The following is a 25,855-nucleotide window of genomic DNA, read 5'->3' as shown; positions in this document are numbered from 1 at the left end:
TAAAAAGTAAACGTACAAAAAGGGAACTTTATTGTATTTCCTTTTATATGCATTATAGTTTAAAATTGAATGATCATATCGGGATTTAATATTTCTATAACTTTTGACTCCATTTTCTAGGCTTTGGTTAAAATATATATCTATAATTCTCTCTTTAGTAACTTTTAAGCGTCTAATTTTAGATTTTATCAATATCAATATCATCACCTTCCCCAGAGGAAGTGCGGATGGAAGCGGGTAGAAGGCGTAACAAGACCACTCTGAACATAATTAAAATGGTGACTTATTATTCTATTCTGTGGAGAATAACATATCTAAGAAGAAAATTCGTTTGATCATCATAGTATACAATTTAAAGGAAGAAGAAAGGAAGAATATTTTAGTTTCCCCCCATAGAATATCTATTGGAAAACTTAAAGGAAGTGTTTGAATGGAAACTACCAATTAGGATTGCTGCCAACAAACTGGACACTCTACTGCGCCTTCTCCTTCTCTATTGCGGCAGCGATTCCATCTCCGCCAGCTGCTTTCTCTGCCGCGCGCTTCTTTCTACGTTCGGCCGCTTTCCTCTGACTGGTGAGGTAAAAGCCTAACGCAGTCATGACCGCCCAACTGATGTAGCCAATATGATAGACCGAGCTATAGAACCGCCAGATGTTGCCAAAGGAGGAGAGCAGGAAGGCCTCGCCCAAGTAGCTAAAGGCGAACCACTTGAAGATCCAGAAGGTGACATCGATTACCCTCCTGCTGGTGCCGGTGGCACTCTTGCGCACCAACTTATCCCACATGTCCTCCAGGGAAACGTAGAAGGGAGCACCCATGATGCAGAAGTAGTGTCCCGGCCGGAATCCGTGCCAGTAGGCAGAGCACAGCAAAGTGGCGCCAGTCCTAGGAAGATCACAAAAGCTAATTAGTAGGCGGAACATAAGCCAAGCTTATAGTTAAGGTAACTACTAGGAATACCTGCCAACCCTGCGAGCAGTAGCAAAGGGAAAGAACAACAACGACAAGAGTAATACGAGAAGCAAGCAGTAAAACAACAAAAACTACGATTCTATGAAACAAGTTAACATTTGAACTTCGACGTGGAGTAATCGAACTATTTAGTTTCATAGAACATCCAAATTTTTATACGCACCTGTATTTCTTGCTGGGGAAGAGTTTATACACATTGACAGCCAACCAATACTGGACGCACACATTCCAGTGCTTCATGCCCTCGCGGAAGGTCCAGCATCTTTCCACCTCCAGAACCCTGGTGTTCACAATCGTTGTGAAGTTGTAGGTGTGCTTATCGGCGTCGCGCTTTAGGTGCTGATAGCGTTTCCGAGGACCCTCGCCATTGTTGGGATCGGATTCATCCGGATAGGCTCCGAAGCCGGCCATTGTGCAGACACATTCGCTGAGGGTCAGTCCGGTGTAGATGCGAGCTCGGAATGTGAAGAACGTGGGCCACACGTACAGCAAACGGTACACAAAGGAGCGATCGTTGAAGAACTCATCACTCAACGCATACTGAAAAGTAGTCAATTTAGTAATGTTTAGCGGCGTGCTTAAGCACTCACATCCAGTGGCCACATGTAGTTGGTTGCCAGGTATAATGCGCAGTAGAAGACGGCGTACTTCAGCTTCTCCAGGGTGGCTTCAACAGTTGGAGCGTGGGTTTTGAACGGCATCTCAAAGTAGTCCCTGTATGTGCGATACCGATAATAAGGACCTGCCATAAAGGAACATTAGTGGTTCCGCTTTAAATCCAGATTTACAAGTAGATAATATACTGATGATAATATTGATGCGATTGAAATCGATTATATGCATGTGTGCGTAATGTTTTACAATCAGCAATTGAATTGGACTTTGGTATCTACTTGCGTTGTGACTAGACAGACATTTTTAATGCTTGTGGATAGGAAACTAGGTTGAATCTACTCCGATCTTCACCTGTAAGAACTCCAATGTAGTTGAAACTGTAGTGCAGGACCTCAGCGGCACTCAGGTTCTGTAGTTCCACATCGTAGTCGGTGATCTCGATTGGACTCTCCTGGTGCACATCCCGCTGGTCGTTCTTCTTCTGCTCGTCGTGCGCCTGCAGCCGCTTCCAGGCGGCAGTCTTCTCGAAGGCAATGCCCGAAACCTGCCGATGCAAGGATGACGAGTCAAGTTATGGCAATGATTAGATGGTTATGCAACCCACCTTCAATGTTAGTATCATTTGTATCATGTTCGTGTGGCCGGGAATGCCTAGGTAGAAGTCGAAAATGCGGAAGAACACCAGGTACCCAAACATGACCGCAAACGTGACCAGGTGACCCTTGCTGGAATAGGGAGAAGTAGTAGTATTTGAAATTTTACGCAGGTTCAGGACCATCAACTTACCTCGGGTGCACCAGGAGCACGGCGGCCGTGCCCAGTGCCAGGGAAACAAAGCAGTGCAGGCTGTGGAGCCCCGAGACAATGACAACCACAAGAACGCCCAGCGCAGTGGACACCAGCTTGCGCTGGCCCTCGTCCGCGATCTTCTTCACATAGCTGCCGGCTCCTATGCAGCCCAGCAGGCAGATCACATAGATGACGTCGTCGATGCTCATCCTGCAGTGGGTACTCGATCGCCCGGCTATTGATTTTTGATTTGTTTTATCCGCTCCGCAGAGGCAGTGCAGCCAGTGTTGCCACTCCTATGACGGTCACCTATCGCTTAACGGTATTTTCGCGATATTATTTATTGTTTATATCTAATAAATTTAACAAAAATACATTTAAGTCCAATACAACTGCAGTAGCAGAACTGATAATGCATAGAAATTACTACAGATGTCGCTTTAAAAAAGGTTCAGAATGCATAGACTTACCGAGAGATGTCGCATGCATAAGTATTCAAAATTATTCCACTATGTTTTTTACGCCAGTTAGTTAGCTTTCGCCAGTAATTCATTTTCGTTTTTATGCGGTTTGCTTTATTTAAATTTGTCCATTTGCAGTTTTTGCATATACTACAGTCGGTGTGAACGCTTTGCATCAGCACTTTCAAGCGCCCGTGTGTGAACTGCATATTTCAAGTGCATTGTAATCCCTGGATACAGTAAACCAGCTTCGGTATTCATCGGGTATTTTTCCAGGGCGAATGCCTCCTAGCGAAAAGCGGTCACACCATTGGCGTCTGTTAATCAAACTGGGAGAAAGGCTTTCTCTGTTTTCCACGGCCAGGCGGTTCTCTAGAACTCCTACGCTAGGAGCCAACGGATACCAGACACAACTCAGTGAAATAAATAGCAGTGGCGTGAACTGTCACGAACAAAAAAACAAACCCAGCTCGGTAATCAGTGCCCAAGTTTGGTCACCTTCCCCGCCCCCGCGCGCCCACTATACTGCAACGGAAAAGCGCAGAGTGAAAATTGATTTTTTAAACAGTGCGAACTCCACAATCAGTGCAACGAAAATTCGAAATAAAAAACACGGAACGGACGTTTGAAAGGCAGCAAGATGGTACAAAAATTCCAGTCCCCCGTTCGCGTCTACAAATATCCTTTTGAGCTGGTGATGAAGGTGTGTACATTGCATTCTCCCCTCTCCATTTCGTCGTGTGGAGTGGGCGGCCTTATAGGCGTGTCCCACTGCCTGTTTACACATACCCATCAATTTAAGTTTAAATTGTGCATTATGCGATGGCATAGCCACTAATTCACAGCGACTCGCAAAGGGTCAGTCTGTATGGTTGTTTCCGCTCAGACAGTTGCTTCATTTATTCAAATCCAAACTGCAGATAAATAAAATTAACCTTGGACAGCAATTCCTCCCGCCACCCACCGCGCTCTCTCTTTCGCAGTTGCGCCCGAAGAGCGAGATAGAGATAAATTCTTTATCCAATTGAATAATACACACGGCATGTACGTGTGTGCGTGTGTAAATAGTTTGTGGGAGAGAGGGGGGCGGATCGGTTGAAACGACTTGTTTGTGAATTTTCCATTTATTTTTATTAATCTACTGATTGTTTGCGTCCAGCTTTGCGTTTTAGCCTCATCATCATTGACTTGGAGAAATTGGTTCTTTAATTTACATAATGCGCCTTTTTGAATGTTTTAACAATTAGTATTGATAGAGCTTCGCAACTGGGGTAATAAATTTATAAGATAAAAAATGGTTGTCTTTTTTATTGAAGCTTTTCCCCCTCCTACTTCTATTTCCTTTTAAAATCATTTTATTTTTTGCCTTTCCACCGACTGATAAGAAAACAAACTGTTGGTTGTGCCAGTATTTTTTACCTAAAAAGTTTATTTAAGCAACAGAAGTCGCTTTAAGTGCTCTTTTTTGTACTTAAAATAACTAAACAGTCATATTTTGGACTTTTAAACTAATGACTAAATTTGTAGTCCCAACGCAAATCACCTAAAATGAAAAGCCTATTATGGATATTCGATACTTTGAGTGTTTATTATGTTTTCCCTTGTAGACAGAAGTAAGAAAGCGCTTTTCGTGACAGAAACTTAAAAGTCTCAAATGTCAAAGGTCAAACATTTATTCTACGTACGTCACCGGCAGGGGGAACTTAAAATCTATAACAATGATATTTAAGCAACATTTATGAGTCGCACGAAAAGACACCTGTCCACTCGCATGTCCCCAAAGATGCAGGCAAAGTTCAGCATTTTAGACTATTACCGACCTCCTGGACAATTAAGTCAGCCTATCTGAATAATTAAGGACTCCCAGTGCCAACGACACAGTTTGCTGGCTGGGTCTGGGAAAAATATGGATATTGGAAGACATGTCCATGTCGGTGAGGAGTCGCTACGTGTTGGATGGCTCCCACCGCACACTAAATTATTCAACGTGTGAATATCCACATGAATATCATCATGAATATCCACACAGCGATTTATGACCTTTGCACTAGCATCAAGGACTCGCCACCACTAGATAGAATTATGATATGTACTTCGATACTTCAGTATCTAGATTCACGCCTTTAGATTGCACAATTATCGATATGGAAAATCTATTTTGGATTTTCATTGTTTATGGCTTTTAAACAAGGTATGAAGTTCGACGCAACAAGAATAAAATAGATCTTACGCAATGAAAATGTATTTGTCTAAGAATTTTAAATTTGTAAACCCAACAATTGCATGAAAACAGCGAAATATTAAATGCAAGAGAACATGTGGGCGTTTTTGAATATATTATTTCAATTGTATTGATTTGTTCAATCAGCAAGAAATTTTGCAGCGATTAGGTTGTTCGATTTTCAACTGCGCAAATTTTTGAAACAGCGATAATTTTCTAGTTTTGACCCATCATTGATATAATATAGTCGTGTTGATCAGCAGTGTTTAGCATGCTTCTCAATAAATGGAGCTATTCTATGTTTGTTCATAAGTAAATGCAATTTTTTGGCTAAATATATTAGCAATTCGGGAATTTTTATTTATTATATATGGAAGAAAACACAAGTAAACAACATTTTCAGGCACTGCTCTCACCTGCTTAAATATTGCGTTTTTGTGTATTTACGCTATACCCAAATAAATAATTAAATAAATGTGCGTTTGCGAATTGAGTTTAAATCCATCACTCATACGCGCTGTTGACTTTAATCAAAGAGTTTGCTTTGAGTTTTCTTTAAGATTGCAAATATCATATGGTATGTGATGATTCTTTTTTAGTGCATAATAAGCTATTTAGTATAGCTATTTATATATATGATAGATTTATATAAAATATAGGAAACAATATTTCGCAACCGCCGTAATAATTTGACCTTTTTCATCGAAAACCCAGGCACGATTGGCTAAAAATAGACCTTCGAAATTGTTAAAGGCTTCTGAGACGTTGGCTGCAATCTCTGGCGGAGGATGAGCGAAAACGGGGCGGGATGGGGTGCATGTACATAGATGGCTGCAGGGCCAAGTTATAAATTGGCCAGCGTTCAAGGTCGCTTGGCAGGGAACCGGAATATAGAAAATAAATACATACACTTACCAAAACTGTTGCTAGCAGATTGAAATCACTAAATACTTAGCTATCAAAGAGAGTCCTTAAATGTATACATTTGGCATATTTCTAACTTGATACCCTTGTTGCTACTGCAGGCGTATGAGCGGCGCTTTCCCACATGCCCGCAGATGCCCATCGTGCTGGACTGCGAGGTCATTAAAGACGAGTCCCTGGAGGACGGTGCCAAGCGGAACACGAGCCGGCGCTGCAAGCTGGCGGTGGACGCGCCGTACATCTTCAAGAAGCTGATTGGCGTGGACCATGTGTACTTCCTGCAGCACAACTTCCTGGACATGGCCAACCGCACGCTGAGCATCGAGGCGGTCAACGAGAGCTTCTCGTCGCGCATCGAGATCTTCGAGCGGTGTCGCTACTACGCCCACCCAGACAACTCCGAGTGGACGTGCTTTGACCAGTCGGCCACGCTGGACATCAAGAACTTCTTCGGTTTCGAGCACTCGATGGAAAAGATGGGCATGAAGCAGTACACGCAGACGACGCTGAAGGGCAAGGAAATCATTGAGTTCTTTATCGGGCAGCTGCGCGAGGAAGGCGTCACGCACGTGGAGCGTTGGACATCGCCCAGTGATGCAGCCAAATCACCGACCCTCGATCAGGCTTCGGATCAGCAGCACAGCATCTTGCTGGACGGCGACTTCATCGCCCGCAGCCTGGGCCAGCTGTCGCCCATGCAGGAGTCCAAGCTGCTGGAGCTGCGAAAAATGCTGGATGGTGTCGATGACTTGGAGCGTGTGCCCAGTTATCAGACCATCCTGCGTTTCTTAGCAGCCAGGGACTGGCACGTTAGCCAGGCCTACGCCATGCTGTGCGATTCGCTTCGCTGGCGTCGGGAACATCGAATCGACGCTCTGTTGGCGGAGTACTCCAAGCCGGCCGTGGTGGTGGAACACTTTCCGGGCGGCTGGCATCATCTGGACAAGGACGGTCGACCCGTTTACATTCTGCGCCTGGGACACATGGACGTCAAGGGCCTGCTGAAGTCGCTGGGAATGGATGGACTACTGCGATTGGTAAGCAGGCCTGCGTAACTTATCGCGGATATTTCCTTTTAAACGATATCTTGTTTGGCCACAGGCTTTGCACATCTGCGAGGAAGGCATTCAGAAGATCAATGAATCCGCCGAACGCCTGGAGAAACCAGTCCTCAACTGGTCACTGCTCGTCGATCTGGAGGGTCTTTCTATGCGCCACCTCTGGCGGCCCGGCATCAAAGCCCTGCTCAACATCATAGAGACTGTGGAGCGCAATTACCCAGAGACCATGGGCCGTGTCCTAGTGGTGCGAGCGCCCAGAGTGTTTCCCATTGCATGGACAATCGTTAGCGCTTTTATCGGTGAGTCTGAACTGGACGCCATGAGAAATTCCCTGTTAACAACGCTTTGAAATCCTGCAGATGAGCACACCCGATCCAAGTTCCTGTTCTACGGCCCCGACTGTGCACACATGAAGGATGGCCTGGCCCAGTATCTCGACGAGGAGATTGTGCCGGACTTCCTGGGCGGACCGTGCAAGGTAAGCAAGCAAGGCGGCAGCCACGACTTCCGGTGGCGCGTCTTCGGTTGGGAGCCCATTACTGCTGCATCTGTAGCTACGTACTTACTATATTCTGTTATTATTGTATCTGTGCGTAACCTCTCTATCCCTCTGGTTCCGGCCTTGATTCCGGCTCGCTGGCGCTGCTCAGACAGAGAACCAGCTAGTCTCGCATGTGGAGCAAGTCAGTCAGAAATACTTTAGCCATTGTTATTTAACCAAATGCGATTGTGTAAGCATCCTACTCTCTTGTTATTTTGCTCCTGCTCTCGATTTCGTTTGTCACCATCCACAACGACAAATTGTACTGTACTCGTCCGCCTTTGTCTTACTTCCTCGTTTTTGTTTCTCACACTTTGTTCGCTGTGCGGTTCTGTTGCAAACTGTGTCAAGCCCATGTGCGCAGCTTAGCCATGACATTCCTGCTGTAATATTTCCTCCATTGTGCCCCAGCGTCCATGTCCACGTCACTTAATCTCTCTGTTCACCCGGCGGCTGTCATACATGTGCTCAGTCCAAGCCAACAGCCACGGACCCCGCCCACCAGAAACTGCTCTAACGTATTGTCCTCTTTCCACAAAGACCATGATTCACGAGGGCGGACTGGTGCCCAAGACGCTGTACAAGATGAACTCGCTGGAGGATCACGACGACGAAGCGGCCGCCGAGCTGCCCACCACTGCCGCTGCACAGGCTCTGGTTCCAGGCAAGCGACTATCCGCCAACCAACAGCACGACCATCGCAATCTGTACAAGAGTGTGGATCTTAAGGCCGGATTCGCGCACGAGCTGCTCATCCGGAACGAGGATCCCAAGAGTGTGCTCACCTGGGACTTTGATGTGATGCGCAACGATCTGCACTTTACGCTCTACCGGGTCACCCAGGAGCTTCCGGAAAAGAATGGTGAGTTAATAATCCACTTACAAAAGGTTTTCATGCTGCTTTTTGATTTTCTTTTGTTCCGAGAACTGGTTTGTGTTACTATGCATGTGTTGTTGTCTCTTAAAGGTGCGAATATCACGATGTTGTTGCCTCATTAGAAGGTGTTTTTGTTTACTTAACACTTATATAAAAACACAAAGCCACGATAAAAAGCGCTAAATTCGGAAAGTGGAAACGTATATACCCTTTCAAAAAGAAAAGAATACTTGTTGCCAGGCAAATTAAAAGCAAATTTAAATTGAATAGTTGACTTTTATAATTCAATATATACTCATATAAATATTATATATATACCTTATGCAAATTTTTATACACTTTTCAAGGTATCTGTTGCTAGGGCTCAATTAAATTGATAAGGCGCGTATTCTGGTTCCGGTTTATTGATAGGAATTGCTTTTCATACTTGGATTGATAATGTAGTAAGATTCAAAAGACCAACCCTATTTTATAAAGCTCTTTGTACTTTGAACCTTATAATTAAATAATAATTTGCTTGATAGCTTACTTATAATTAAATGCCCTTTGCCCACAGATTCCGCCGTCTCGTACTTTGATCTGCAGGATTTCGTCGAGGGAGTCAATTACTTCCGGGAGGAGCCCACGCTGATATGCCGGCACAAGGAGAGCGTCCAGGGGTCGCACGTGATGCATCACAACGACAGCTATCTGATGCACTGGTTTAGTCCATCGGGCGCTCAGTTAAACGTCTTCTACGAGGTGCTCAGCTCGGCCAACTACAAGGGCTCGATGACCAGCCTGCAGTCGGCGTTCTCATCGAACTCGTCGGCGGCCAGCTCGGTGCAGAGTCGATGATATGAGAAAGCCGGGGATGGCGGAACGAACGGCGCCGAATGGAGATCCCCGGCATTGGAGGAGCCCATAGCGGCGATGGGGGAGGACATTCTCACGGGCACCCTGATGGAGAAGAGCCTGAATCTATTTGAAACGCCGGACGTATTCTTTTAAGACCAAAAGTGGTAATATCTTGTGTTTTAGTTGTCTTTAGTTGTTTAGCAAAATGTTAGTTTGATTTTAAATTGTATTTAGCTCAAATAGGCCATTTATTTCCTTTTAAATTTATTATATTCATTCAATATATACAAGCATTCATATTATTGATAATCTTAAGGAAATTAGAAATATCAGCGGTTTAGATGAGCAACACCAAAATATCACGCAACGTTTTATTTTAATCGTCAAATTGAATTTTTCGTAAGCAGCTCTATAAATGAAGTTTTAATGCGTACATATATATGTAAAAGCGACGTAATTTTTATAGCTTTTTCTAATGGAACATTTTTAGCAACAATTAAGGAACTTATCGCGATTGCGCAGCCACTGAAACGAAAGTAGAGAAATTGAAATTGTAATCAATAACTACGTGTTACCTAATTAGTTTAATAAACAAATTGCCGAAATGGCTTATTGCAAGGATTTTAGCCAGAACTTATACAAAAGAGTGAAATGTAGGGTTTGAACTCGAAATACACACGTAGGTTATAGTTAGACGTCAGATTATAATCATAAACGTAAAATTGTATTTTAAACATTCGACTGCAGAACGTTTTTGATTGCACACTAATTACCCCGTCATTTGTACGTTTTTAAATGCTTATATCAATCAATCTCCAAAGTGTTTTTAAATTAAAAAAATCAACTTTAGTGTCTCTTCTTGGATATTGTTTATTCCATTAAATACTAATTACCATGCGGATGTTTACAATTTAGTTTTATAAATAATCTGACGTGTATTGTAAGAATAAACTGACAAGCCAATAACGAAGGAAAAATGAGTGCATGTTAACTAAGTGTGTAAGTTGTATTAAGAACGTAATCAAATAAATGCTATTAGATCAATTACATGTATATATTCGCATTTTATTGGATGTTTAGAAGCTGGAGGCTTTTCAAAAAAAAAAATAAACTAGTCAACAATCATAAATAAAATCGAATTTAGAATCCATTAAAATGGTATGGTATAGATATGGATGCTCTTTTGATATTTTAAACGTGGATTGTCATGTTTTTTTAAATATAGATAATAATAAAATTGGGTGAGCAAATTACTCGTTTCTTATAAAAAAGATATTCAAATTACGCGCCATGTTTTAGTCCAAGTATTTCAGCCCTGGCTACATTAATCAAGTCTGGCAACGCCACCTGTTAAAACATTTTGGGAAAACATTAAATTTCATTGTAATATTAAAGATAATTAAACTTAAATTCAATGAATATTAGCAGAGCTTAAAAAATTGCACATTTTATATTTATATAACACCGTTCTTCCTCATGGCTTAAGTCACGTCAATCCAAGTTATCTTGCATGGTGAAAAACTGGGTTAAAATTGTTTATGTTTATCGCGCTTGTTGTTGGCTGATAGGAAATTAAAGCAATGTTTTTGGCAGCGAAAACTCCGAAACCCGCAGGCAGCACCCACCACCTGCACGGGCCGCCCTAATCCCGCATTCTCCTAGGGCCCGTATCTTATCCGCGGCGGATGCAAACCACTAAAAGGCGACTTGGCCATGAAGTGCGGATAAGCGGATTCCTTCTTATCGCCGCTGGCCATTGGACATTGGCTATTTTACCAATAATAGTTACGAGTGCCTGGACTTTCAAGCATTTCGCGCCTAGCATTCGAAGCAGCCAGACCAGTCGCTAGAATCGAACTCCAACATGGTTGCATTGAGCACAAAGTAAGTACCCCTGCCCCACATCGCCTCTACTCGCGACCACAGCGTCCACCAATCCAACATTCCACCAAGAGCCAGTTCTCTGGGCAATGGCGAGCGGAGAAGGCGATGGCGATGGTGACCAAAACGGTCTGAATTCACTACTAACCGCACTGGGCGACTATTACAGCGGCCGCCGGGAGGAGAAGGCTGTAGCCAACATCTACGATGACAAACGGATCTTTCCTGACTTCCGTAGCGGACCTTTGGAAGAGTACCGTGAACGGGCTAGCTTCTGCTACAAGCGCATGAACGTGGTGCTTGAGGGCGAGGATCACATACGGCTGAAGGTTCGTTACCATTTCCAGTTTGTTACATATGTACATGGTCAGCGGGGTCGAAGTGCAGACTATCGGAGCTGCAGGCCGCCAGCTGCCTAATCGCCGCCCGTTTCTTATCTGCACACTTGAGTAATTCGTTTACATGCCGCTCCGTTTTTAGCACAAGGTGTGGCAATGGATGGAGCAGCACCCCGACTACCAGCGGGAGCCGGGATCCGATCTGGAACGCACTCGCGAAATGGCCAACAAGCGGCAGCATCTTCTGTGGGAGCAACAGTTCTACGGCGTCAACGAGGTAGGATGCGTTACGTTCTCCTAAAAGTGTGTGGCTGCTTAAATCTCCTGTCTTTCTTTCAGTACCTGGGAACCCCGCATCTTCTGCTTGCTTTCGGACAGGCCATCTTCAGCTACGACTTCAGCACTTCGGTCAAGTTTGGCCTGTCAACTGGCATGTTCCCCAGCACGCTGGTCTCCAACGGTTCTGGTCGCCTGGGCAAGTACGTAGCCAAGATCGCGGACAACCGCATTCTGGGCGCCTACGCTCTCACTGAGATTTCTCATGGCACCAACGCGCTCGGCATGCGCACCCGTGCCACCTACGATGTGAAAAGGGAGGAGTTTATCATCCACACGCCAGACTTCGAGGCGGCCAAGTGTTGGGTCGGTAATCTAGGCAAGACCTGCACGCACGCAATCGTCTACGCCCAGCTGTACGTGCCGGATGACAAGCACCAGGGCCTGCAGGCCTTCCTTGTTCCCATTCGGGACGAGCGTACCTTGCTTCCATTCCCCGGCGTAACCGTCGGCGATATGGGCGAAAAGATCGGTCTCAATGGCATTGATAACGGGCAAGTACTTTCTCCTATCAGTTGATAAAACTAATCAACAGCAATAATTTCGATTTGTTTGTCATTGCAGATTTGTAATGTTCAACCAGTATCGTATCCCTAAGGCAAATCTGCTGTCCAAGACCGGTGACATCGATGCGCAGGGCAACTACACCAGTAAAATTAAGGACGAGCGTAAGCGCCTTGGCGCCTCCTTGGGTGCCCTCTCCGTGGGTCGCGTCAATATCACTGCTATCACCTATGTGGCTCTGAGCAAGGCTGTGACAATTGCCACTCGCTATGCGGCCAGCAGACGCCAGTTCGGTCCTACCAATAGCCCGGCGGAGTGGCCCGTGATCGAGTATCAGTCACAGCAATACCGTCTAATCCCCCACTTGGCCACCACAATTGCCTTGCGGGTGGCCACACTCTGGATAGGCAAAGAGAACGTGGATTTGACCATGAAGGGTTTCACTGGCGAGGACACGTCGCAGGCGGGCATGGAGATCCATGCGATCTCATCTGCACTCAAGCCAGTGGCCACTTGGGCAGCGAGGGATGGCATCCAGGTATGAATGCTTTATATATATATATAACCACTATTACTTATCAGTTATATTGTTTTAATCTCAGGAGTGCCGTGAGGCCTGTGGCGGCCATGGCTACCTTAAGTCTTCCGGCTTGGGCGAACTTCGCAACGACAACGATGCAAACTGCACCTATGAGGGCGAGAACAACACGCTCATCCAGCAAGCGTCCAATTGGTTGATCAGTCTGCGACGCAACAATGCCGACTTCGTGGCAGTTTCTCCATTGGAGACTGTGTCCTTCCTCAAGGATATGGACGCAATTCTGCAAAGCAAGGGTCAGGAGCGAACTCCTGCCGAAGTTTTGGATCCGCTCAGTGAGTATTTCTTAGTTATGCAAACATAAGAAAAGAGTAACACGCTTTAATTGCGCTTCTATAGATCTACTTAATGCCCTTAACTGGCTTACCGTCTGGCAACTGGATACGACGGTGAAACGAGTTGAGGAACAGCAGCGCGAAGGAAAGGATGCATTTGAGACGAGGAACAACATCCAGGTCTTTGCCGCCCAGAAGCTCTCTGTTATTTACGGCGAGGTATGATGACAACCCTTCAATCCCGCAAACTAAATCGAAAATTAAACAAGTTTAACATTTTTTTAGCGCACCATCTACTACGTGTTCTATAAGTTTGTAATTGGTCTGCCCGATTCTGCTGAGAAGAAGGTGCTGCAGCAGGTGCTCTCCTTCTATGGCGCCCACCTGGTCACAAAGTACTCCGCTGCTTTCTACCGCGGTGGCTACTTCCGCGAAAACTCCAACCAACTGGAGCTGTACGAGCAGGGCATCCTGGCACTGCTTCCCCTGCTGAAGAACGAAGCCATTGCCCTGGTGGATGCCATTGCTCCCACAGACTTTATTCTGAACTCTCCTCTGGGCATGAGCGATGGAAACGTGAGTGATCTCCTAAAAGCAACTGCAACTCTTACTAAAGATTCTATCCCCTTCGCAGGTCTACCAGCATCTGCAGCGCACGATTGTCTCCACTCCAGGTGTCTACGAGCGTCCTCATTGGTGGCGTGATGTTACCTACAAGGATTACCTTAAGCGCGCCAAATTGTAGGCTTACAGAAAGAAGCATTCACATTCGGACAAGTGCATTATTAATGTTAAGTTTTTCAAAGTTATTCTGATAAATCACAGTATGATATTTGTTACGCACACAGCTCTACCTACAAGCTCTACCCATTGCTGTTTTGCCAAGAAATATACTCGGTGCTTAAACTGACTCCTAATCGCCTTGACTTTTGTTAAAATGTATTTTGACCTGTTCTAATGAAATATTTAAATAGCCAAAGGGGGAAAAATGTTGGTCGCTGTTTAAATGCTTAGTTATGTGCCACGACGTGATCTTAAAGGCGTCGCGTCGATGACGTGAAACCATTTAATAATCTAATTAAATTGGCATATGATAAGCTGATATTATTGATTTTTCTAATCGCAAATAAGTGTGTACGCCTGAAATAGAAATGCGTTGACCAGCAGCGTCGCCATAAACATTTTCCGGCGATAAAAAGTAGACCCAATTTCAAGTAATCAAGCCTTTAGCATAATAGTCTAATATTAAAGGGTTTATAAATACTTATAGACGTATGTGTTTTATAGGATATGTAATTCTATAAAAATCGTACTAAATATTAGGACACGTTAGTTGTATTGTGCATTATGTACAATTTTTGGTTGTCTTTTAGCTTAAATATGATCACAGTATTACATCGTTATTTTTCTTCACTAAAGCCATCTACTCATGTAGATAAAACGGAGTTTACAATAATTTACAGAATATAGCACAAACATATAAATAATAAATTAAAGAATTTTCTAATATCAATGCATCTAGATGGGTCACGGTATATCTCCAGACCCGGATTCGTAGAATTCTAATATTGATGACCTTTGTGCCACGTTGGGAGACTGCATTTGAGCCAGACGCTCACCAGCCTCGCTTTCCGTCTGGATGAGCATAGGGATCTGTTGCGGCAGATCGCTGGTGGCCCACAGATAAAGGTCTAGCGTCTTCTCCGTGCAGTCAGCGATGAACCGCACAAAGGGGCGAATGTCGCCCTCGTTGGCTAACTTGAGGAAGTGGTAGTACTTGCTACGCTGCTGCTTTGGAATTATCACTGGCGGGTAGCCTGCTCGCATCAACAGCGTGTTCATCAGCAGACGTGAGGTGCGTCCGTTTCCATCGACGAATGGGTGAATGTGGACCAACTTGTAGTGGGCAAGGGCTGCATAGCTGAAAGGAGGCAGTAACATTTAAGATTATTCTTTCTTGGAAAGCTATTTAATACTCACTTGACAGGATGCAGTGTGCTACTATGCTCAGAGTTTAGCCACCGTTCGAAACGCTGCATCAACAGCGCGAGATCGCCGGGACCTGGCGGTATGTGACCTCCCACATACACCTGGTTACGTCGGAACTCGCCACCTTCAATTGGGTCCACATGCCCCAGAACTCTGCGATGCAGCTCGAGGATGTCCTTAATAGTGATATCAATTCTGTGAACAATTTAGATAGATTGTTTCAAACTGCCTAACTATATCCAATTTCCAACTTACTTTTGCACCAGGCTAGCGTTTATGTACTTCATAGCCAGATCCATGCCCAAGATCTCGTTGTGCTCGTCAATGGATTTGCCGTCTACGGCCATGCGGGTCTCTAGGATAGACCGCGTCTGGGCCAGCGTCATGGTATTGCCCTCAATGCCTACTGAGTGGTAAATGTGCTGGAAGTATGCTTCTTTCTTTGCCCGTCGCAGAGCTCCGTTGGACTCGTGAATGGCGGAGAGGGCGTCTCGTTTGGAGTCCAGCGATTCCAGGCGGCGTTCGTCCAGGCTCTGCACCACGTCTGCCGTGCGCTGACGGTTGGCTAGTGCCTCGGAGTTGCTCGGGCTGATGGTCAGAGCCTGAAAGTAGTACTGATCCGCCAGCACGATGTTGCGCTGGTTGTGTTCAAGGAACTCGCCGTAGCGCAGCAGGACTTCCGGGTGTCGCGGCGCCAGAGCGAGGGCATGTTCGAATAGTCGTGCCGCCTTGTCATCCTTCCCCGCCAGGTACAAGTCCTGGGCCATTCGCAGGGCCCCCAGCGCCTCCTTGATGTTCGTCTGCTCCGCCTCCGTGTAGCTGGCGCCGACACTGTCGCTGACGCTCTTGTCGTAGAACTCCTTGAATGCATTCAGCTCCTCCACGGAGTACAGTGCGAACTCGTCCCGCGTCTGCAGGTAGTGGGCGGTGGGTAGATGATGTAGTTGCCGCAGTTTCCAGACCAGATTCGTTGAGCTCAGGGCATGAAACGTCCAGGCCGCCAGGCTGCCAGCGACGAAGAGCAGTACAAGGCGGTAGAGGCGGGCAGGCTTCGGATTTTGTGCCTTACAGAGTGGCGGATTCACCTGCTCTTGCTGCTGAGCAGGTGGACTCGGTTGCTCTGCTTCCGTGCTCATGGCCAGTGCTTTATGTTCCTTTGTGTTTCACGCGAATTTTGAATACTTGACACGCCAGGTACATGTTACGTTGAGTCCAAACGCTGGAAGACGTGTGGCCAAAATTGTTTATCTGCAATATTGCAGTTGTTGCTGTTTGACTTCTAGCACCACGTACTTGCTTCTTCTTCTTCTTTTTTACGTGTGACCGTTTCTGATAGAAATCCCAACGACATGCACATGTTCCACAGTGGAACGGTGGACTTGGGAACGTTGTGGATGTTATTTTGAATTCAAATTAAAAAACAAAAACTAATAAGTCTCGTAACAAATTTTGAAAGCTTAAATAGAAAAAATAGAAAATCCTAACAACATGTAACTGTAAAAATATAAACAGATTATTCGGAGTTGCTTAGAAAATATAGAATAATCTATCTCAGAAATTATAGAAATATGTTTGGTGTTTAACACCCGCAATAAGATAAATTATTTTGTTTCACTTTTATGGGCAGATTTTTGTTTGTAATAATTTAATTTAAAACTCATTTAAGTTTGCTATCTTAAAAACTGTTGCGTCAACTGATGCGACCTATCCAATCTATCTCACAAACTAAAACGAAATAAATTATGCAAAATCGCCATAAAGAGAGCTCATTAAAAAATGTCCTCTTCTTTTTTTTAAAACTATGATATGAAGTTCTGCAAAGCATAGTTGTACTTCTACCTCTCATTCGCAGAAACCATTCTTGTTCTTCGGATGGGGAAGCCCAGAAAATCCGTCAAGTCATTGCGGTCGAATTTCCAAACAATCCAATAAACAGTATCATTCTAATCAGCGGACAGAACTGATATCTGGCTCATACCCGGTTGCCGAATTAGACTGAAGTAGAGCCTAAGGTCACCAGATATTTGCATATTTCCACCTAACTGCCTTGAATCACTTGGAGTACCCAAATCCGTGTTCTACCCTCGAGTCATGTAAAGAGCGCCTCATGAGATCACGCATTTGCTGGCTATTTCGATCTAATGCGATCGGATGCAGGCGAAATAAAAGTGCTCGGAGAGCAAATGACCGACCGACCGGCTCGTGAATCATGTGTATGTATGAGGTCATGGCGAGATTCATTCATTAATTCCACTCGCTTGGAGCAATGACGTAGTAATCGATTCTTCTTCTGATATTAACCATGTATGTGGAGCCGGTGGGGCTCCATACCCGTTAGATTATGTCGTAGCCGTGATGATAACCCGACTCATATGCTCTCGCCTGCTGATAATGCTGCTCCGCATAACGCAGCCTCTCGCGCCAAGCGATCTTTCCATAAAAGCTCCGTGCTGGGAACTCAGCTGTCAGTTGCTGTTCGACAGCGCCACAAGGCGCAGCGGTTTCCCCTCGACTCGGAAAGACTTCGGTAGTGCCCAGTGATTAGGGCTTAACCCACAAAGTGTCCTGAATCCCATTCAATCAATTGATAATTGTGTAAAGTACTCAAAGTGTTAATTGAGTTTCCGCTGAAAAGTGATTAGAACTGTAAGTCATTACAGCAGCATAATTTGTCCGTTTACTACACGTTCGTTAGATCGGAATAGAAAGAACTTGGGAAAATATTTAAAAATAAATAGCGACAGCCTGCAGGGGCCCAAGAAATGTGTTCCAGAAATAAGCAATACTATATTTTGGGAAAATGCATGTGTGACCCATTTGGGGAGACGTCTTCTGTGGGGCCCTGAAATCGAAAGTTACACGTCGCAAAGTCCATGGGACTTATCAACCTAAACCGGATGAAAAGGGAATTCGGGGCCACATACATTAGTCTAATTGTTGTCAAAAAAACAAATACAAAAAAATAAGACCCAAAGTGGGCAGTGAGCTTCGAATAAGAGTGATTTTTTCATGGGCTGATACCGGGCAGTGCGCGCATTATCGCCCGATTAACCTTTTCGACCCACAAGTCCGGAGCCGATGCGATAATCTTGAGTTACGGTCTGAACTAGATTCGACATCCTCCCCTTATCAACGCCGAAAATACACGACTACTTGGGCTTAAAAAAGTGATCCCAAAAACCCTGAGAAAGCCCTATGTTCTATGAAATTTGTGAATGACATGGATGTTTTTTTTTATTCTGCTCGTTTGTAGCGCATCACAGGATGAGGGCTCTGGGCGGGCTCACCCTTCTTCTGGCGGTGGCCATCTGTCAGGGCTACGAGACCTATCAGCGCTCCAGTTTCAGATCCAGCTCGTCGTCGTCCTACGGAGGTGGACAGACGGTGCCACAACTCAATTCGTTCGCCTCCGCCCATTACCATGAGGTGCGGGAGCTGGCCAACCAACTGAAGCAGAAATTCAACGTCCTCTCGCAAGGATCAAGCAACATTGGCTACACATCCCCCTGGAGTGGTGAGTTTAAATTAACTTAAAAGGATATTAGACTATAAAAAAAGTTATATAAGGTGTATGGGAAAAAGCTATGAAAGATTCAAGTAAATCTGATTATTCAAAGCCATAGGGTAAATTTCGGATTGGAGGCACAGTATGAGCAATGACATCATTCTTAGTCAGTGAATCGTATGTAGTCGTAGAATATGAACTAAGACAATCTACTTGTATACTTATACCAAAATTGATCATCTGAGTATCTTCTTCAAAGATCTTAAAGCAATTTTCTTATGATATTCGTAATAGTTTTATCCAAAAGTAGAATCAACATTTGGTTTCGCTGACTTCCTTACCTTCGAAAAGCCTCTAACCGATTCTGGTTCTTCAGCTTCTATTTTAGACCTTAGCGGAAAGAGCACCCTCCAGCTGGACCAACTGAGTACTGAGATCAGCCGGCAGCTGGTGCAGGATATGCGCCAAGGCATAACCAACTACCATACCATTGCGCAGCCCAACTTCTTCGAGGCAAAGGCCGCCGAGCTGCTCGAGCGATCTTCCGGAGCGGAGAGTGCTAGTGTGCAACAGACAGTGGGTCTGGGTCCCTATCAACCCGTGGACTTGAGCGGATTCGATGAGGTGAAGAACTACGCCTATCCCGCTGAGGTGAAGGTCATCGACGGCAAGACCTACGTGGTGCACCGCAACTGCACCGAGGCCACAAAGTTGTCGGGCTACGGAGGTTCTGCCCAGCTCAACTCCGGATTCCCTGGCCACCAGCAGACGTCGCTCCCACTTAGCAGCACCACCACCACCATCACGCGCAAGAAGACCATCCATGACTGGGTGAGGGAGAACATGGAACCAAGTGTCGTTGGCTACAACTCGGTGGTCAATTTGGATGGCCAGCTGAGAAACAGTGCCCTCAACCAGATGGTTCCTCTGTCACCGGGTGCCAGTTCGACTGTGGTCTTTCACCAATTTAACAAAACAATCACCACGAATCCGGACGGAACCCGCTCCGTAGGAGGATCTGAGTCACAGCAGCGCTGGCAGGACGGCAAGTTGGTGTTCGACCAACAGCAACCCTTTGGCCAGTCCACGATCCCGCGGGACGAGCAGTGGAAGCGCGAGGAGCGCGAGAGGCTCTTCTGGTATTTGACCACGCCGCAGCGACTGGACGAGTGGCAGCAGCAGCAGGAGGAGCGCCTACTGGGCGTGGTGCAGCGCTACCAGGTGAGCCTACCCGTGCTCAAGGAGTTCCACCGCCGCGAACTGGCCCGCTACCAAGCCTTGTTGGGTCAGTATCAGTCGCGTGTTCAGGACTCGAGTAGCTGGCAGAGGCAGGAGCGCGGTCGCCTGGACTGGTTGATCCACCAGAACGGCTTCACCGCCCAGGACATCGAGCGGTGGCAGAACGAGAACGCACGTAAGCTGGCCGTGGCGGCACAGCAGCATGGGATTAGCCAGAACCAACTGCAGCAGTTCCAGCGCGAGGAGTTGCAACGTCTGTATGTTCACTTCAACCAGGTGAACGAGTCTCTGGCTCCGCAGGTGCCGTCGGTGCCCCAAACCACTTACAACTACCAATCGTCGAGCTCGCTGACCGAGGACAACACCAAGGAGCAACAGCGTCTGGAGGAGCTGATTCGTCAGCACAACGCCACCATTGCCGCACTCCAGAACTCCATCAAGACCGACCAACAGCGACTGAAGAACCTTTCGATCAAGTACCAGGGTGACATGCAAAGCCAAACACAGTGGCTTCGCGGCGAGGTGGCCCGCATCGGTGACCTGATTAAGGAGCAGAACGAGCAGGTTTCCAAGATCACCGCGTGGCAGAGCTCGGAGCGCTCCCGCCTCGAGAACATTCTGTTGCAGCACCGCGGCTCCGTGGAGGAAGTGCAGCAGCGTATAAACATGGACCGTAACTACCTGCAGAACCTAGCTACCAAGTACCAGGTAAGCGTGGAGGAGCTGGAGAAGTGGCAGAAGGAGGAACTGGAGCGCCTTCAGGTGCGCGGACAGCAGCAGCTGGAGGAACACATCAAGGACTGGCAGATCAGCGTGAGCAGCAATCTGCGCGACATCGCCACTCAGAACCAGCTGACCATTGAGGAGTTCCAGAACTACATCATCAACGACCGCAGCCACCTGGAGGAGATGGCGCGTCTGTATAAGGTAAAGGTGGAGGAGATCGAGCAGTGGATTAAGAGCGAGTTGAAGAAGTTCCAGTCGGAGGGTCTGCTCAAGGGCGTGGAGCAGGAGTTGATCCAGTGGCAGCAGAAGGAACGGGAACGTCTCCAGGCCATTGTGCAACAGAACTCTTTGACGGTGGAGCAGCTGGAGGTGAGGATCAAGAATGATCAGGACCACTTCTTCAAGCTGGCCGACAAGTACAAGATCAACGTCGAGGACATTCAGGATTGGCTGAAGAAGGAGCTGCTGCGCCTCCAAAGCGAGGGTCTGGTCAAGGCGGAAACCCTTAAGGAGTGGCAACAGCAGGAGCGCGCACAGATCTCGTTGCTTGTGCAGCAGAACAAGTACTCGCTGGACGAGTTCGAGCGCAAGATGCTGGCCGACCGGGCACGTCTCCAGGAGCTCTCCAACACCTACAACGTAAAGGTGTCCGAGATAGAGCAGTGGATAAAGTCCGAGGGCGATCGTCTCCAGCACGAGGGACAGCTGCGAATGGAGTCCCAGCTGAACAACTGGCAGAAGATCGAGCGACAACGCCTGCTCGATTTGATCAACAAGAACAACCTGTCCATCGAGGAGATCGAGTCGAAGATCAGCAAGGATCAGACCCATCTCTACAGCTTGGCCCAACAGCACCAGGTGCGCGTCGAGGAGATCGAACAGTGGATAAGGCAGCAGATTCAGAAGCTACAGGACCAGGGCCTGATTGAGATGCAGAAGCTGAAGAACTGGCAGCTGGAGTGGCGTGGCAATCTAACGAACATGGTACAGGATCGCGACTTCACCGTGGAGGAGTTCCACAAGTGGCTGCTCAAGGATCGCGAGCAGCTGCAGAGCCTGGCCATGCAGCACAACGTGCAGATCGAGGAGATCGAGCAGTTTGTCAAGAAGGAGGAGCAGCGCTTCATCGGAATGGGTCTGCTCAAGCCCAGCGAGAAGCTGACCAACTGGCAGGAGGTGGAGCGACTGCATCTGAAGAACCTGGCCCAGCAACAGTACAAGTCCACGGAGCAACTGGAGGCTCGTCTCAGGCAAGATCGGGAGCTGCTCGAGCGCCTGGCCCGCCAGTACAGCGTCCAGGTGGAGGAGATCGAGAGCTGGATGAAGCAGGAGCTGGCGCGTATGCGTGACGAGGGTCAGCTTCAGATCGACAACCTGACCTCCTGGCAGCTGGCCGAGCGCGAGCGCCTGGAGGCCCTCATCAAGCAGAACAAACAGTGGAGCGCCGAGGAACTTAGGGCCGAGCTGGAGAAGGATCGCGAGCACATGCAGACCATGGCCTTCCAGTACCACACCTCGGTGGAGGAGATCGAGAAGTGGCTCCAGAGCGAAATCGAGCGACTCAAGCAGCAGGGCAAGCTCAACATCGAGCAGCTCACCGCCTGGCAGCGCACCGAGCAGCAGCGCATCTTGTCGCTGCTCCAGCAGCACTCCAACATCACCTTGGAGCAGTTCCAAGCCAAGGTTAGAATCAATCTTATATTTCATATATACTTCTCGACTAACCACCTTTCAATTGCAGGTCCACAACGATCGACGTTTCCTGATGAACCTTGCCGAACAGCACCACGTCCACATTGAGGAAGTGGACAACTACGTGAAGCAGGTGATCGAGGATCTACGCAAGAATGGACAGTTTGAGATCGAGCAACTGCAAACGTGGCAGAGAGTGGAGCGCGACTACATCAAGAGCCTGATTTCGGAGTACAAGAACAGTCTATCCACGGCGGAGTACGAGGAGAAACTGCTGGCGGATCGTGCCCATCTGAAGCATCTTGCCGATCAGTACCGCATAAACGTGGAGCAGATCGAGGAGTGGATGATTGCGGAACTGAAGCGTCTGCGCGGCAGCACTGAGGAAACCTTGAAGAGCCTCAGCGCCTGGCAGGTGTCCGAGTTGGAGCGCCTGCAGAACTTGGTCAAGCAGCAGAACCACCTGACCTTCGTGGAGTTCGAAATGGAGCTGAACCAGGAACGCGACCGTCTGCAGAAGCTGGCCAACCAGTATTCCGTCAACGTTGTGGAGATCGAGGAGTGGCTTCGCCAGCAGCTGATCAACCTGCGCACCACAGGCCAGGCTAAGGTCGAGAATCTGAGCAAGTGGCAGGTGGAGGAGCAGCAGCGCCTGATAGAGATGCTCCTGAAGAAGCAGCAAGAGATGCCATACGAGCAGGTGGAGCGAGAGCTGACCCAGGATCACGCCCGCCTCCAGAGCCTTTCCCAAACGCATCACGTGGACATCGACCATGTGGACCACTGGCTGCGGGAGGAGCTGCGTCGTCTGCAGAGCTCAGGCCTCGTCCAGATCGAGCAGCAGACCCAGTGGCAGCAGAAGATCAGCAACGGATTCAACAACTGGCTGGAGCAACAGCGCAATGGAGCCAGCTACCAGGACTTCGTGGACTTCCTGAAGCGCGACAAGCAGCGCATGGATGGCATTGCCACCGACTACCATGTCACTGTGGAGCAGGTCGAGAAATGGGTAAGGCTAGAAGATATTCCACATCGGTAACGATTTAAATCTTAAGAATACATTATATCTTTAACATTTTAGGTTCAAAAAGAAGCCGCCCGACTTTCGCTCATCGGAGTGATTGAACGACCGGAGAACAACTTGAAGTACGAGGATATTAGCAACATATGGGTTGGAGACCAGACTGATTCCTGGAAGAACGAGTTGGTGACGCGTTTGCGCACCGTGACCCGTCAGCGACCATTCACCCGGCAGGAGTTCGAGAGCTACCTGATCCGCAACAAGCCAATCTTCGAACAGATCGCACGCCAGTACCATGTGACCATCGAGGACATCCACCTGTGGCTGGACCAGAGCGCCAAGAGCGAGGGCCTGGTCACCTCTGAGTGGCAAGCCAAGGAGCGATTGCACATCGACAACCTGATCAACCAGCAGCTGCGCAAGCAGCAGAGGTGGACTATCGAGGAGCTGGAGCTCCGGCTGAACAACGACCAGAAGCACTTGCAGGATGCAGTCGCCCAGTACCATGTCACCGTGGAAGAGTTGAAGGTGTGGTATAAGGACGAGCTCAACCGCCTGCTGGAGCAGCGTAGAATCGATCGTGGTTCAGGCATCTCCTGGCAGAACATTGAATCGCAACACATCTACCTGACGATTGTGAACCACCCGGGCATCAGTAGGCAGGCTCTGGAGAACCGACTATTCCGTGACGTCCACGTCCGAGCCTCACAGTACCAAATCACCGTCGAGGAGCTGCGACAGTTCATTCTCAGCCAGCTTCGTCGATTCTCGGACATGGGTTTGATCGCAGACAATGGACGACAGGCTAACAACTGGCACGACCAGGAGCGAAAGCGTCTGCGCGAAGTGGTCAAGGGTGTGGTAATCACCGAGCAGGAGCTGCTCGATTTCATCTCGCAGGACACGAGCTTCCAGACACAACTGGCCCAGTCGTACCAGGTGGGCCTCGAGCAGTTGGCGCCCGTCCAACGCATATTCATCGGCAACTTGGCGCGCGAACAGTTGCTGGAGCGGCGTCGCCTGAACCACCTGACCACCTGGCAGCAGCGGGAACGTGACCGCCTGTACGAGTTCATCGGCAATCAGAACATGACGCAGACGGAGCTGAAGACCTGGCAGATCCAGGACTCCAAATTGCTGGCGGAATTCGCCAAGAGGTACGACATCTCGGTGCAGCAGCTTTCGGATTGGCAGAAGCAGGAGCTCGCCCGTATCAACCAGTTGGCCAGGTACTACGGCATGTCCCAGAGCGATCTTCAGCAATTCCGTGAGGGTGAGCTTCGCCAGCTGGCGTACATCAATCACCGCCAGCTATTGTCCGCCGCCGAGGCCCAGAAGTGGGAGAAGCGTCATCAGTGGACTCTGAGTCGTCTCCAGAGTCGCTATGGCAAGTTCGGCCAAGAGCTGGTCGCCTGGCGCCGCACGCTCTACCTGCTGAGCCAGGGACTCATCGACCTGCCCGCGGACAGCGGCTCCAATGGCGGTTATGTGGTGGATGCAGGAAGCACCAATGCCACTGCTGTCTACAAACCAATATTCTCCAAGGATCGCGGTGACCAGCCGCCCCACACTTACGATGAATCCTTTGTCGAGGGTGACGAGCCGGGACTGGAGGGCGAGACCGCCCGTCCCAGACCACCAAATCCCGCACCCATTGTGTCCACACCAACGCCTCCGATTCCCTACTCCCGTGGTGGACCGTCTGGTGGCTACGAATACCGGCGCCAGGACTACACCTTTAACGTGCCAGTGGGCTCAGCCTCTGCCTCGGCTAGCGGCGGACCCACCGGCTCCTCAGCCAGTGCAAGCGCAAGCTTAGGAAAGTGGAACCGGGCTTCTGGGGACGAGCCATTGCAACAGGAAGTGGATCTGGGCCAGCAGCAGCAAATTGAGGAGCTGGGATGGAACGAAAAGCTGGAGGATCTTGGGCAGCAGACGCAAGTCGAGGACACGGACTGGAACCAGCAGGCAGAGGATCTCGGCCAGCAGCAGCAGGTTCAGGTTGAGGATGACCTCCACTTCGACCAGACGCAGGGTCACGGCACCAGCAGCAGCAGCAGGAGTCAACCCCTGCAGCAAGCAACGAAGGTGAGTAATCAAGAGGGGGTTTGATATAAGAGACTAATGATGACAATCTTCCAACAGGTGGAGGTGGAAGCCACTTCGGAGCCGTCGTTCTGGGAAAAGCTGAAGGGGAAGCTCGGCTAGAGGCCAAACCAAATAACTGCCATTCACCAACGGACTGTTGTTAGTCCGAACTAAAAAGTTACTACCCGAGAGGAAAACTCTCAACTAATACAAATCTTAATATTTTCTACAAATCTTTCTTTAATCCTCTTAGTTTAAGACACAAATAAATGACATTTACTGTGCAGCGAAAATAGTTAACGTACTTAAATACTAGTATGTAGTCTATGGAGAGTAACATTCAAGTTTCAAAATAAATCTTT

At 47.8% G+C, this 25,855-nt stretch overlaps 5 protein-coding genes across 6 annotated transcripts; 3 read left to right on the top strand and 2 right to left on the bottom strand.

Annotated features, from left to right (window-relative positions):
• Nucleotides 1-16: 16 nt before the first annotated feature.
• Nucleotides 17-2,742, bottom strand: LOC117150243 (lysophospholipid acyltransferase 7). Its single transcript, XM_033317039.1, has 6 exons — nt 2,377-2,742; nt 2,195-2,315; nt 1,942-2,134; nt 1,566-1,717; nt 1,139-1,515; nt 17-888 (listed from the first exon to the last, which is right to left on the bottom strand). Exons 1-6 carry the CDS (start codon nt 2,586-2,588, stop codon nt 474-476), a joined length of 1,470 nt encoding a protein of 489 aa, XP_033172930.1. The 5' UTR covers nt 2,589-2,742; the 3' UTR covers nt 17-473.
• Nucleotides 2,743-3,145: 403 nt separating this feature from the next.
• LOC117150241 (protein real-time) lies at nt 3,146-10,354 on the top strand. The gene is made up of 6 exons (XM_033317035.1): nt 3,146-3,543; nt 6,087-7,022; nt 7,087-7,345; nt 7,406-7,524; nt 8,128-8,449; nt 9,021-10,354. The coding sequence occupies exons 1-6, from the start codon at nt 3,481-3,483 to the stop codon at nt 9,299-9,301; spliced, it is 1,980 nt and encodes a 659-aa protein (XP_033172926.1). The 5' UTR covers nt 3,146-3,480; the 3' UTR covers nt 9,302-10,354.
• A 382-nt stretch (nt 10,355-10,736) lies between these two features.
• On the top strand, nt 10,737-14,150 carry LOC117142624 (peroxisomal acyl-coenzyme A oxidase 3). Of its 2 annotated transcripts, XM_033306734.1 has the most exons (9): nt 10,737-11,185; nt 11,352-11,511; nt 11,663-11,797; nt 11,860-12,350; nt 12,421-12,898; nt 12,963-13,233; nt 13,298-13,452; nt 13,519-13,809; nt 13,868-14,150. In XM_033306734.1, the coding sequence occupies exons 1-9, from the start codon at nt 11,166-11,168 to the stop codon at nt 13,976-13,978; spliced, it is 2,112 nt and encodes a 703-aa protein (XP_033162625.1). In that variant the 5' UTR covers nt 10,737-11,165; the 3' UTR covers nt 13,979-14,150. The 2 variants fall into 2 exon arrangements, with proteins under 2 accessions (XP_033162625.1, XP_033162618.1); XM_033306727.1 differs by lacking the exon at nt 10,737-11,185 and having other exon boundaries at nt 11,241-11,511.
• A 358-nt stretch (nt 14,151-14,508) lies between these two features.
• On the bottom strand, nt 14,509-16,625 carry LOC117142638 (protein adenylyltransferase Fic). The gene is made up of 3 exons (XM_033306745.1): nt 15,478-16,625; nt 15,214-15,417; nt 14,509-15,154 (listed from the first exon to the last, which is right to left on the bottom strand). Exons 1-3 carry the CDS (start codon nt 16,356-16,358, stop codon nt 14,761-14,763), a joined length of 1,479 nt encoding a protein of 492 aa, XP_033162636.1. The 5' UTR covers nt 16,359-16,625; the 3' UTR covers nt 14,509-14,760.
• Nucleotides 16,626-17,708: 1,083 nt separating this feature from the next.
• Nucleotides 17,709-25,786, top strand: LOC117141327 (tiggrin). The gene is made up of 6 exons (XM_033304731.1): nt 17,709-17,868; nt 18,476-18,736; nt 19,104-22,375; nt 22,434-23,393; nt 23,466-25,493; nt 25,551-25,786. The coding sequence occupies exons 2-6, from the start codon at nt 18,487-18,489 to the stop codon at nt 25,611-25,613; spliced, it is 6,573 nt and encodes a 2,190-aa protein (XP_033160622.1). The 5' UTR covers nt 17,709-17,868; nt 18,476-18,486; the 3' UTR covers nt 25,614-25,786.
• Nucleotides 25,787-25,855: the final 69 nt, after the last annotated feature.

Source organism: Drosophila mauritiana, chromosome 2L (genome assembly GCF_004382145.1).
Source record: "Drosophila mauritiana strain mau12 chromosome 2L, ASM438214v1, whole genome shotgun sequence".
In the NCBI taxonomy this organism is placed as follows: domain Eukaryota; kingdom Metazoa; phylum Arthropoda; class Insecta; order Diptera; family Drosophilidae; genus Drosophila; species Drosophila mauritiana.
Note: the sequence above shows the minus strand (reverse complement) of the source record. Positions and strands in the feature narration are given on the sequence as shown.